At 38.8% G+C, this 11047-nt stretch overlaps 2 protein-coding genes across 5 annotated transcripts; both read right to left on the reverse strand.

Moving 5' to 3' along the window:
• Positions 1–38: 38 nt before the first annotated feature.
• LOC126801142 (uncharacterized) lies at positions 39–3305 on the reverse strand. Of its 3 annotated transcripts, none has more exons than XM_050528611.1 (6): positions 3150–3305; positions 2688–2814; positions 1000–2238; positions 853–921; positions 567–765; positions 39–431 (listed from the first exon to the last, which is right to left on the reverse strand). In XM_050528611.1, the coding sequence occupies exons 2-6, from the start codon at positions 2688–2690 to the stop codon at positions 361–363; spliced, it is 1581 nt and encodes a 526-aa protein (XP_050384568.1). In that variant the 5' UTR covers positions 2691–2814; positions 3150–3305; the 3' UTR covers positions 39–360. The 3 variants fall into 3 exon arrangements, with proteins under 3 accessions (XP_050384568.1, XP_050384567.1, XP_050384566.1); XM_050528610.1 differs by having other exon boundaries at positions 853–918; positions 1000–2247; XM_050528609.1 differs by having other exon boundaries at positions 1000–2247.
• A 1203-nt stretch (positions 3306–4508) lies between these two features.
• LOC126801141 (type I inositol polyphosphate 5-phosphatase 8) lies at positions 4509–10263 on the reverse strand. Of its 2 annotated transcripts, none has more exons than XM_050528607.1 (11): positions 10084–10263; positions 9056–9121; positions 8884–8968; positions 8706–8777; positions 8273–8351; positions 7903–8007; positions 7179–7665; positions 6895–7085; positions 6615–6723; positions 6369–6517; positions 4509–5336 (listed from the first exon to the last, which is right to left on the reverse strand). In XM_050528607.1, exons 2-11 carry the CDS (start codon positions 9083–9085, stop codon positions 5048–5050), a joined length of 1596 nt encoding a protein of 531 aa, XP_050384564.1. In that variant the 5' UTR covers positions 9086–9121; positions 10084–10263; the 3' UTR covers positions 4509–5047. The 2 variants fall into 2 exon arrangements, with proteins under 2 accessions (XP_050384564.1, XP_050384565.1); XM_050528608.1 differs by lacking the exon at positions 10084–10263 and adding an exon at positions 9748–9816.
• Positions 10264–11047: the final 784 nt, after the last annotated feature.

Genomic DNA, 11047 nt, shown 5'->3' on the forward strand with positions numbered 1-11047 from the left:
ATTGCCACACTCATAGTTCATGATCAGCAATAGTGAAAATTAATGGATCAACTGCAGCACTGAATTCTTAAGAAAAAATGTAATTCCATCATTCCTGAAGTAACAAAATTCTTAAAATTTCATTTGTTCAAGAGTTATGCTACAACTACACCATGGCATCAGGCATCGAAGCACCAACAACAGGGGTAAAAGTTTCAGTATAAAGCTTTATGATAATAGTTTGTCCTTCACATGATAACCCCGAGCCCTTGCGAATATGGCGTGTACTCACCATCAATGAGTACATGTTAGAGCCAACAAAAAGGTTACTTGTATGCACAACATGAGCAAGACCCTGCCTTAACAGCAAAGGTGCATGCTTCATGACACTTGTTTCACCTCACCCTTCCCGTATATACGTTGGAGTTCACGTGTTGCTGCCAAAAACGATTCTGGAAAGGTGGAGGTAGTAGCATTAGAAGAAGACATCCATAGTACTTATCAGAAAGAAAGAAAAGAAAAGGAACAGAAAATGTTCAATTTCCAATATATAGGGGCGAGACAGCAGAACTAAGAACTAACTTCACCTTTCCAAAGACAGAAAGATTTCTGATTGATTTGTGAACCCGTGATAGTCTGAATAACGTCAAAGAGCATATTCTGAGGTGTGCTCCTGAGCTCTTGAACAATCCCATAAATGGTCTTCCCATTCTCAAAATAGATATGGTTATTGGGGTGTTTTGTTTTGCAACTAGCATGACGCTCAAATTCATATGCATTGATTACCTGGATATAAAATTCAAACCCAGTTTGTCATTAAATTGTGGTCAACACCAACTTTTTAGATGTTAAAAAGAAAAATTAAAGCCTCACCTTAGAGAAGTTACATGACTGACAGCCACATAGATATCCAGAACCTTTAATTACAGCCTGCAGCTCCTTCTAACATGCGCATGAAATATACATGTCACCAAAGAATGATCTAATCTAAAATATGAATGCATGAGAACTAGAATTTACCTCCCGCGACCAGGCAATATACTTGACAGGAACTCCATCGAGCATACCAGTGGACAGCAAACTTCGGACATTTGAAGGGAAGTTGTTTGAAGTAGCCTTCTTAGACGTTTTCTGGTCATCTTTCTTCCTGGAAACTGTTTCAGCTCCAGCAATTATATGCGGTCGATTTACAAATGCGGTGGCATTTAGTTTACCAAAGTCTTTCTCATTCATAGCTTCTGTTTTTGGAAAAGGTCGGCCCATAAGTTCATAACCAGAAATTGTTGAGGTATTTACATCATCATCATCATCATCACAACCGCCAAAGGATATGATAGTACTCTCTCCGTTATTGTAAGAGTGACCAATCGACAACATGCTACTGTCAACTTTGCTATAGTCATGACCTATCGATATGTCTCCCCCTTTATCATATATATGACCGGTGGACATGGTACTTCCATCCGCCTTGTTGTAAGTTTCACCGATCGAGATGATAGTACTGTCACCCTTGTTCCGTACTCCACTCCTCAATAGGGTATTATTATTCTCCTTGTATGGTTGACAAATTCCTGTGTACTCATCCCCTTTAGTAAAGGGTTGTCCTATTGATCTAAAATTGTTTTCTGCCCTGGTAAAAGAGTCACTCATAGATATGAAGTTCTCATCCTCTTTCTTATAAGTGAGACCCATTGATCCTGAGTTGTCCTCAGCCTTGTAAACATGAGGTGTCAACGTGGCATCATTATCTCCCTGACTATAAGCATGTCCGGCAGAAACACGCATGACATTCTCACAGTCCTTGACCTCACTGACTTTGACTTTTCTAAAACCACCATAGTTAGAACTCAATCCAGGATCTTCCAGTGAATGTGACATAGATAAACCAAATGAGGAATCATTCCCAAATAGATCCTCATTAACTTTTCTCATTTTTTCTGAGCCAAGTGATGTGTTTCTGTCCTCAAAATTCACCGCTCTGTCTCCTTCAGAATCAAATAACCTTTCCGTGAACTGCCCAGAGAACGACTGAAAACTGGGAGCATTTCCCCAGGGAGAAACATTCGCATTCAATAAGCCTGAAAATAGATTGGTGTTTGGAACTTCAATGGCCTGTTTCTTGTTAGGGAATAACTCTACCTCAGGACCATCCATGAACCATTGATGAGAACGCTTAGGCTCAGTTGTAGATGAATTACCACAAAGCCTCTCACCATCGTTTACACCCCCGGTACCCTTTGCCACCCAAAAGCCCTGATTCTGAAAAGACTGATAAATGACACTTCAGAAACAAATTAATGTCAATAAAAGAACAAACTACTACAGTTCATAAAAGAACAAACTAATGTCAATAAGGCGATATAAGTATAGCCAAACATCTTAACCAGTTACCACTTACAACTACTGTTCATTACATAATAAGACAATGATCATAGTAACTGCCCCCACTGCTTGCTGATTTTATCATGAGTGCACCACATTTTACTTGGAACCTAGAATTATCCTCACACGGATTTCAGTTCTAATCACAACTGACAAAAATCTGCAGGCACACCACACGGACAACCAAACCAAATACATTTCTATCCATACATCCTAACATTGGAACCAAAATACAACTATGCAAAACGCACACAATGTCATCATCAAGTGTGTTATAGCCACATTGCTAAAAAAAAATGCATGCGAAAAATAGAAACCAGACATACCATTATTGTTGCTTCACCCCAAACTCTTCTCCGCTGAGGCTATCCCACTTCCTTATCCTATCCAGCGCTCCAGTAACAACACCCTCCGATTCAAATTTCTTTCCACAACAAGGCACATTGATGTTATCTGCAGAGCGAAAAAACAGACGATTACAACAATGATCTAACACAAACATATCACCATGGCTCATTCACAACCGAGAAAATGTAGTAGATTGATGTCAAATTCGATCCCTCATAATCGAAAATCTAGACCAAATGCAACCATGATCCAAGTGTAAATGAGTAAACAAAAACAAAAAAGGTCTCGAATTTACTTATACCAGCAAAACAAAAGATTTACTTATTTACTTATTCACTTCTAGAAATCTCAGAACCCAAAACATCCAATGTATTGAAGTGAAGATACTCTTTAACTAGTTCAGTGTGTAACGAATCGAAGCGACGGTAGTTAGTGCGAACCTGAAGCAGGAAGCTGTCGGCGGCGATCGCGGGGGATCTGTGAGCAGGAACGTAAGAACTCTCCGGCGTCGGGATCACCGGAAAATGCGCCGGCGAATGTACGGAATGGAGATCGTGTAGAAAGATCTATAGAAACACTTTGAGTACTTGGGTTTGGGTTTGGTTTTGTTTTTAAGTTTTTTTGTGTGAAAATGAGAGAGAGATGGGGAAGAGTGGGTTGCACGATCACGATGCGATGGAGGCCGTACACGTGTTGCCGGAGCTTCGGGTTGCAGCGTGCGGTGCGTCACGGACGTCGATGCTCGCGTATCCGAGAAGGTGGCTTAGGTCATGGGGGACGTGGCGTGAGTTGATTTGGTGGGGGAGGGAAAGAGGGTTCCGAATGAGGTACCGAGTCTTATCATTTTTGGCAAAAACAATAAGAGGTGGTTTGGTTACTAGTTAGTGTGCTATGAACAAAGCACCTGAAAAGTGAGAATGGAGCTTTCTGATTTGTTGGGGTTTCTGGTTGTGTCCATTTTCATTTGATAGTAGAGAAAAATTTATAGTCTCAAGTGCTTTTGACAATAATGTCATAACTCATAAATCAGTGGTGTTTGAAGAGTTTGGTATCTAAATGCTGGCCTAAAAAGGGTGGAAAAAAATTACCTCATATTGGGCGTTTATCTGTTATAGAGAAGAATATTTCACTAGATTTTGTGTCTAGTCTAGTAATCCAACTTCAAAGATTGAATTTTAGTAACCACCATAAGTTGTTAGGTGTGGATTCTCAGACCCTCAAAATTTCTTTCCTACGCTAATTGGAGTTAAATTTTACTGCTTATAATAATCATGAGAATTAAGTGTTTCTGACAAAATATGTCAGTAGAAATTAGGTTTTAGGTCTTAAAATGTCTTTTATGATTCCCTAATAGTCTGGGACTAAGCACAACGCTTTGCCTTTATAGGCAATCTAGGTTACTTACTAGTGTGTAGTAAGAGAAGTAACAGAAGTCACGTAAGAGTTATTGGTACTACCATAGTTAGACTACTTACTACTAGACAAGAAATGAGTCTTTAGCCTGGACTCATAAATTGAAGAAAGAATGACCACTCTCCACAGTTGAATTTGAATCTTTAGACAATATACTACATAGCTAAGTAACATGTCCATTAGACTCGTCATTTTTTTGCTCAAATCGCAGAGAATTGAGAGCTGAGTAAAAAATCGATTAGACTAGTCATTTTTGTGCTCATATCTCAGTTAATTGGATTCTTTTGAGAGTTTAGACTTGTACTCACATTACATGGAAAGCTTTTTTTTTTTAATTGGGATTTGATTATTGGCATTTGTTGTAGCGCACAATCCGCCAATTACACTAGTTCAAAGACCACATGGATTGAAATAATTTCATTAATATTTTGTAGAAGGCAACCCAAATGAGTGAAATGACAATCTCCTAGTTCAAACCCCTATCATCCCACTTCCTCTTAAACCCAGCCTTCACTTGAAACTGTCCTACATCCTCTCCTCTATTTAATTCAAAGAAAAGAGAATAAAATTCCTCTGCCATCACCAGCACCAAAATCAACTTGTATCAAAAGCTGGTTCCCCCTTTCAAAATAGCTTTATAAACCCCACGCTTTCACGCATGTCCGAGATGCCCAGAGCTGCAGCCACTTCACTCTCCATGCTAACTCCTCACTAGTCCGCACTCTTGCTTGTAGTTCACTACTCACTATACATCTATATATCATCACCCCACCGTCCCAAACCGTCGAAAATGTCCGGAACGTGTCAGAAACCCAACTGCTGGTGCTTCTGTTCAGTTTCAGAGACCCCATTACAACTGCGCTGCTAGTTGATCTCCAAGTTCTGCATTGGTCCTTAAAAAGGAACCTTATATAGCTTGTGTGACTCAGAACCTGGATGAACTTGTGTCTAAGCAGCTTTTTGCTCTTGTGAGTACTAAAAGCTCTTCGGCTTGCACTTTGGCCACGCATGTTACCGGCAATCGAGAATTCGGACAAACTCTGTTGTTACTTGCTGTGTTTGTGGGAACAGCAGCTTTGGGTCTTTTCTTGCTGGCCAAGTCTATCTGGACCGAAAACAAAGAATAGACCGGTCTGTGGTCCGAGAACTTTGATTCGCCTCTCAAATACCACATCTGTTTAAGGCCTTCTCCTTTCCATAGAATCCTGTCACACCTGCAAATATGCATTGCGACCCACATTAGCTTCTCAACAATGTTGTGCTAGAACTATTCGTACCACATTTAAATGTACGTGTTGTTAATCCTAATCTGATATGATATAAACTTGAAAGTGATTTACAAGAATGCAGATGTTATGAATATTGTTAGGTAGTCCTAATTCCGAAACTTGATTTGAGTTGGTTTACAGATATAAGATACCTGGAGGTCATAAAAATAAAGGCAAGTTGTTTTGAGAGTGACAGTGTTTCTTAGATGATAATGATGCAGTTGAATTGCAGAAATGGCCGGTCTCTGTACATGTCACTTGTATATTTTCTAAGTGGAGGTAGGAAACAGGTCTTACCTGCCAAACTCTACCATTTATATTAAACTGTACTTATCAGAATGCTTCAATTAATGTGCAATGCAAATGATTATGATGCATGTATAAGAATATTGAGTTCATGTGGTCTACAGCAGAAGAACTAATTTTGGAAAGTGATATCTTAATCCCCACCCTCTGCGCTTACTCTAAAGATTAATGCAGAAAGTGTTCAGCTTAACAAAAATGTTAACATCTTATCAACAAACCAAAGACCTGCAGCCTACATTCTATACAGGTATAATAAAAATGATAGAAGTGATCCACAAAACACTATTGAGGTGCTTAAGTACACTACACTATTATTGGTGCTTATCAAAGTGTATAGATGTACAGTACATAGACATAGTAACTAAGTAGCAAAGCTTTAGGTTAAGGTGTAGTCGTAAGATTATTATCAATGAATGTACTGCTATATGTACCACATAGGCATCCACACTCTACAGATATAAATTCCACTTGTTGAATGTGTATATAATTAAAAATTCATGATAAACATTATGAAACATAAGATTGCAAATGTTATTGTGTGTGTGTGATGATGGTGATCACTACTTGGTCCTCAATTCAATAAACTATATGAATGGACCATTCAAAAATGTATGCAATAATTCATGTACAGCTCAAATAATAGGGAAACAGGAATCTTGTTGGAATTCTTACCAGGCGGGAGTGCGTCTCTTCTCTCTAGAATTCGAAGTTTGGGCAACATAATGATTAGAATTTGCAAGGTACTTGTATGTTGGAGCAAAATATATCCTCCCTTCTTCCCACCCTTTGAATACTCTACCAGCTTGTTGTTCCATTCTTAGCTGCCAAGCACAATCGAATCCAAGCATAAGATTGAAATTATCTTTCTCTATACTTGGAATTAAACAAAACAAATATTTACATTACTTATAATCTTACTTGATCTTTCTCTAAAAGTGCTTGCCAATTTTGCTTCTGCAGAAGCTCATGAGTGTCGGCGCAAGCAGCTGCTAGCCGGTAATTTAAATCCCCAAGCCAAATAATCTTGCTGTAACGGAAAGTAGATTTATAAGATACTTGATGCATAAGAGTACACTTCTGTTGGTGATTTGCGGGAAAAAAAATTTCAAGAACGATAATTTACTTTTGCCAGTTATATGTGCTTATTGGTCTGGGAAAAATACACTGTATTTAGTTATACGGGAGAAGAAAGACTCACTCATGGTCCATTATGCTATCAGGAGGAACTGGTCGTGTTCTACAAGAGTTAGAAAACTTTGTCTTCTTCAAAATTTCTATGACATCTGAATTCCTTCTCATCTCATCCCCTTCTTTCTCACCAGAAGTTAAGTGAGCACAGACAAAGCAAAAGGTTGTGTTATGCAATGTCAGGCTTATTGAAACTGAACCCTGTGACAGGAAAAGTAAATAAACAACATTATAAAGGCTAATCTCAATGTAGCCAAGCACTAAGTGTTAACAAAATGTAGCAAACTAGCTAACCTTATTCCCAAGATATCCCATTATGCCTCTACCAACACACGAGACTTTCATGTTGCTAATGTGTCTGCAAAGATCAGCACGAACCCACACACACAAGAAAATTCCCACCATCTGCTTGCTCGCTGCTAAGCAATAACGATGTCGTTGCATTGGACTTACACCCTGCATCCCCTGCCCAAACGGGGTGCACGGTGAGATTTCTCCACTAGAAGTTGATGCGGGATTCAAATTCAGCAGTCTTTCGAAATCTGCAGTACTGAGCTCATCTTCTAAGGAAAGCAAGTCCGAGAAGCTGAGCCTCGGCACCATGTTGCCTTGCTGATCAAGCTGTGCTTGATGATCATTATGGCTGACATTGTTGTGATTAGGACGTCCAGGGTCATTCTTGTTTAAAGCGTCGCGAATAAGGGAAAGCCACTTGTCAGCCGGGCCCTTGTCCTCGGCACCTAATACATTTTCAGCGTTCAAAGGAACAACTTCTTGGAACCTATTAAGAACAATACAAGAAAATACAAATATACAGTCAGACAAGTTATGTCTTTTGATAACGTTGATGTTGTGCTACTAAAAATACGCAGAATAACCGCTGCTCAAGTATAAAAGGAATGCTTGATTGGATCTAATGGTGTCACTATAGGCTGGACCGGTATAACTGGAGACTATTAAACAGACAAAGCTAAAAACAAGAAAGCAGTCTAAGTTGGGATGCAAATGAGGAAATTACCCGAGAACATAGATATCTGCAGGAGTTGGGGTTCTAAGCCATTCCCTTAAGTTCAAGTCCTCGTGTGGTGACTTGCCTCCAACATTCCACGTCCCCACGAACATCCTAAAACCAAACGAGCAAATCCAAAAGCACCATTCTGTTGGTTAAACTCCAAAACAGAACACTTGTCCAAAGAAGCAAATTTCAAAGCAAACCATGGAAATCTAAATTATAGATAGTAACAACTGGAACCCTAAATCCGGAAAGTGTTTTAGAAGCAACTACATCACATCAACAGTTGATAATCGTTCACATTAACTAGAGGTCGTAAACAAAAAGTATGAAACAAGAAAGCTACATGGTCTCTGAAATGTAGAGTTGGGGTTACCTGAGGTTGAGATTGTCGGTGACAGCTGGTGCCTCCGGCGTAAAACTTGGGCCGTAAGTTTCCTCCATCAACCACCCATCTAGAGAAACAATTAACAAAATAAAAATCTGATTAATAAAATACTCAAAGCTCAAAACCCAAAACTGGAAAAGCCTATCAACTTTCACAGAAAGTAGCAAGTAACCTGTAACCCCTAGAGTACATGAACTCAAACCCCCCCCCCTACATCCTCCACCGTCCACGTGGCACAACCCCAATCGCTCGGAGTTGGAAACCCAACTGGACCCAACTAAAACCCAGAAGGACTCGTTTTCCGTCCAACTGGATCATCTCCGGCGGCTCAGAGGTCACAGAATATATGCCACGTGGATGTAATCGAGCCGAAGCTGTACCGGGAAGTATTACAGTAGCGCTACACAGTAGAATTCGTTACCTGCAATATCGTCCGGTACGACGACGTAGTGGTCCTGGTCCGAACAACTCTTCCTCCTACTCTCAGTTGCATCTGACACAGTTCACAAATCACAACAAACAGCAAGTTCAGCAAACCAGTTCCGCCAGACAAAGAAGACCAAGAAAATATTAAAAAAAGAAGAAAACGGAAAACTTACTTTTAACAGAGTAATCGGAATGGAACTCGTCCCCTCCGGTTGGTATGTTAAGCCATTTCCTCACTACTGCTCCCGGCCATGAATTCTGCGACGAATACGTATTGGGTTTTTGGCTTTAGGCACAGCTCGATATCCTCGACCAAAACAGCTTTAATGGAGATAAAGTTCTTACCTTTGGGATCTTTCCTCTGTTGGTCCGCATTGCTTCTAGTGATCGGAATTTTGTGGGCTCTGAAATCTGAAATGAGATGTAAGAGAGTTTAAATAGCTAGTGATGCGGTTATCCGAATCTATTATCGAATAATGGGTCTTATTATTTTCTCTGTAGCAGAGAAAAAATATGATTTTTGGAAGCGAAAGTCGTCGGAAAACAGAGGCGGGGTGTAAATCAAATACCAAGAGGGGTTTAAAGAAGCAATATTAGTTAACAGATTCCGGGTCCGGCTCTGGCCAGAGAAAAGGAAATATCTAACAAAGGAGTTTTATAAGCGTCAAATGGATCATTCAACGGCAATATAAAAGACCCAGTTGCAGGGCAAATGGAGACAGCTTAGGAATCAACGTAATCAAGCTGAAAATGGAAGAATTAAAATTGAAACTGTCTTAATTTGTGGTTAAGATATAATTTATGGGAGAAACTGATTAGGCCAGGTTCATCCTTTTTAGTGAGGAATATATTCTTTACAAGCAACGGTGTTATAGCCTTTACAGAGGGGAAGACAGAGTGGAAGATCGATCATGAATTAAACTAAGAACAATGGCAAGCAAAAAAGGCTTGATTTTTCTCAGATCTTCACCAGAGAACAAAACCAATAAAAACTATGTGAAAAAGGTTCCTTTTCGAGTTTGAGGGCTATGTTGCACCTGTAAAAATCAAAGATCGAAGCTTAAAGAACCAAAACAGAATGGTCCTGGCTTCGGAAACTGAGAATTTGTGTTCTGTAATTGAGGCAAAAAGGTCTCAAGTTCTTGATCATGTGAGAAAACCCAAGTGATCAAATTCTGAAACAGATCAGGAACAGAAGAAGACAGGGCCTCACAAAAATGGCGAGACAGTCAAATGAAACAGAGAGGGTCATAAACACTGTATGACATTGCAGATTAGAAATGGATTGGACTCGTTCGGTCACCAAAATCAATAGTGACGAACAGCAAAACAAAATTTGGTTTTGTGGGTTTGTATAGAGTGAGGACACTCACCAGAATCGACAAGGGAATGAGAAGAAAGAGGGGAGGCTCTCAATCTGGTGCTTATTCTTTTGTGGAGCTTTCGTTTTCGTTCAGGTAAAAGAGACAAGGAAGAAGCTCGATGTGGAGCTTCTTTGCCTCTTTTGGTAGGCTGGAGATGTTTCAAGAGAGAATGCTGCAGAGGAAAATTTGGGGGCGTTCCTCGTAAAAGCAAAAAGGAACCAGTTTGGTTCTCAAACATATAAACATTTAGAGAGAGAAAAAGGTAAGACACGCAGAGATTATTTAGAGAGAGAGAGAGAGAGAGTGTTGAACTTTGAAAGTCCAACTTTACGTCTTTACAAGCATTTCATTAAACATTATCGCTCATTTTAATTTTTGATACACACTTTTAGGAACTATCACATTAGTATATTAAATTTCTATTTTAACTTAATTTTTATTTATTTTGTCAATTAATACTGTTAATGATTTCATTTCATACCAATTTTTAAGAGCATTTTTCTCACTTCATTTTCCTCTGATTTTAATTTTTATTTATCTTCAATTTTAACTTTCATTAAAAAAAATTGATTGATTAATATATATTATTTCATAACAAAATAAATTAACATTTTCTTTTACATTTGAAACATTTAAATGCCTATGAGAAAGCTTTTAAGCATTTTATTATAACAATATAATTATTGGTTGATGGATATATACAATATGAAATATATACTAGTTTATTTTGTAATTGCGAACTTTAGCTTGTTTGTAATCGTTCTGGTAAATGAAGGATGTTAATTTATTTTGTCATGAAATGATATATATTAATCAATCTGTTTTTTTTAATGAAAGTTGAGATCGGAGGAAAATAAAGTGACGAAAATGCCCTTAAAAATTGATGTGAGATGAAACTATTAACGGTGTTAGTTGACGAAATAAACCAAAATTGGACTAAGATTAAGACATGAGGTATCAATGTGATAGTTTC

This window comes from Argentina anserina, chromosome 6, assembly GCF_933775445.1.
Source record: "Argentina anserina chromosome 6, drPotAnse1.1, whole genome shotgun sequence".
Taxonomy (NCBI): domain Eukaryota; kingdom Viridiplantae; phylum Streptophyta; class Magnoliopsida; order Rosales; family Rosaceae; genus Argentina; species Argentina anserina.

Excerpts from the sequence above, each read along its gene's own strand:
- LOC126801141 (XM_050528607.1), bottom strand. The coding sequence starts at position 9,085 with ATGCGGACCAACAGAGGAAAGATCCCAAAG. Across the intron at positions 8,008-8,272 it reads ACCGACAATCTCAACCTCAG|GATGTTCGTGGGGACGTGGA; the intron begins GTAACCCCAACT and ends GTTTGGTTTTAG. Across the intron at positions 6,724-6,894 it reads GATAGCATAATGGACCATGA|CAAGATTATTTGGCTTGGGG; the intron begins GTGAGTCTTTCT and ends TTTCCGTTACAG.
- LOC126801142 (XM_050528609.1), bottom strand. Across the intron at positions 922-999 it reads ATATTGCCTGGTCGCGGGAG|AAGGAGCTGCAGGCTGTAAT; the intron begins GTAAATTCTAGT and ends TGCGCATGTTAG. Across the intron at positions 766-852 it reads AGTCATGTAACTTCTCTAAG|GTAATCAATGCATATGAATT; the intron begins GTGAGGCTTTAA and ends TTTTATATCCAG.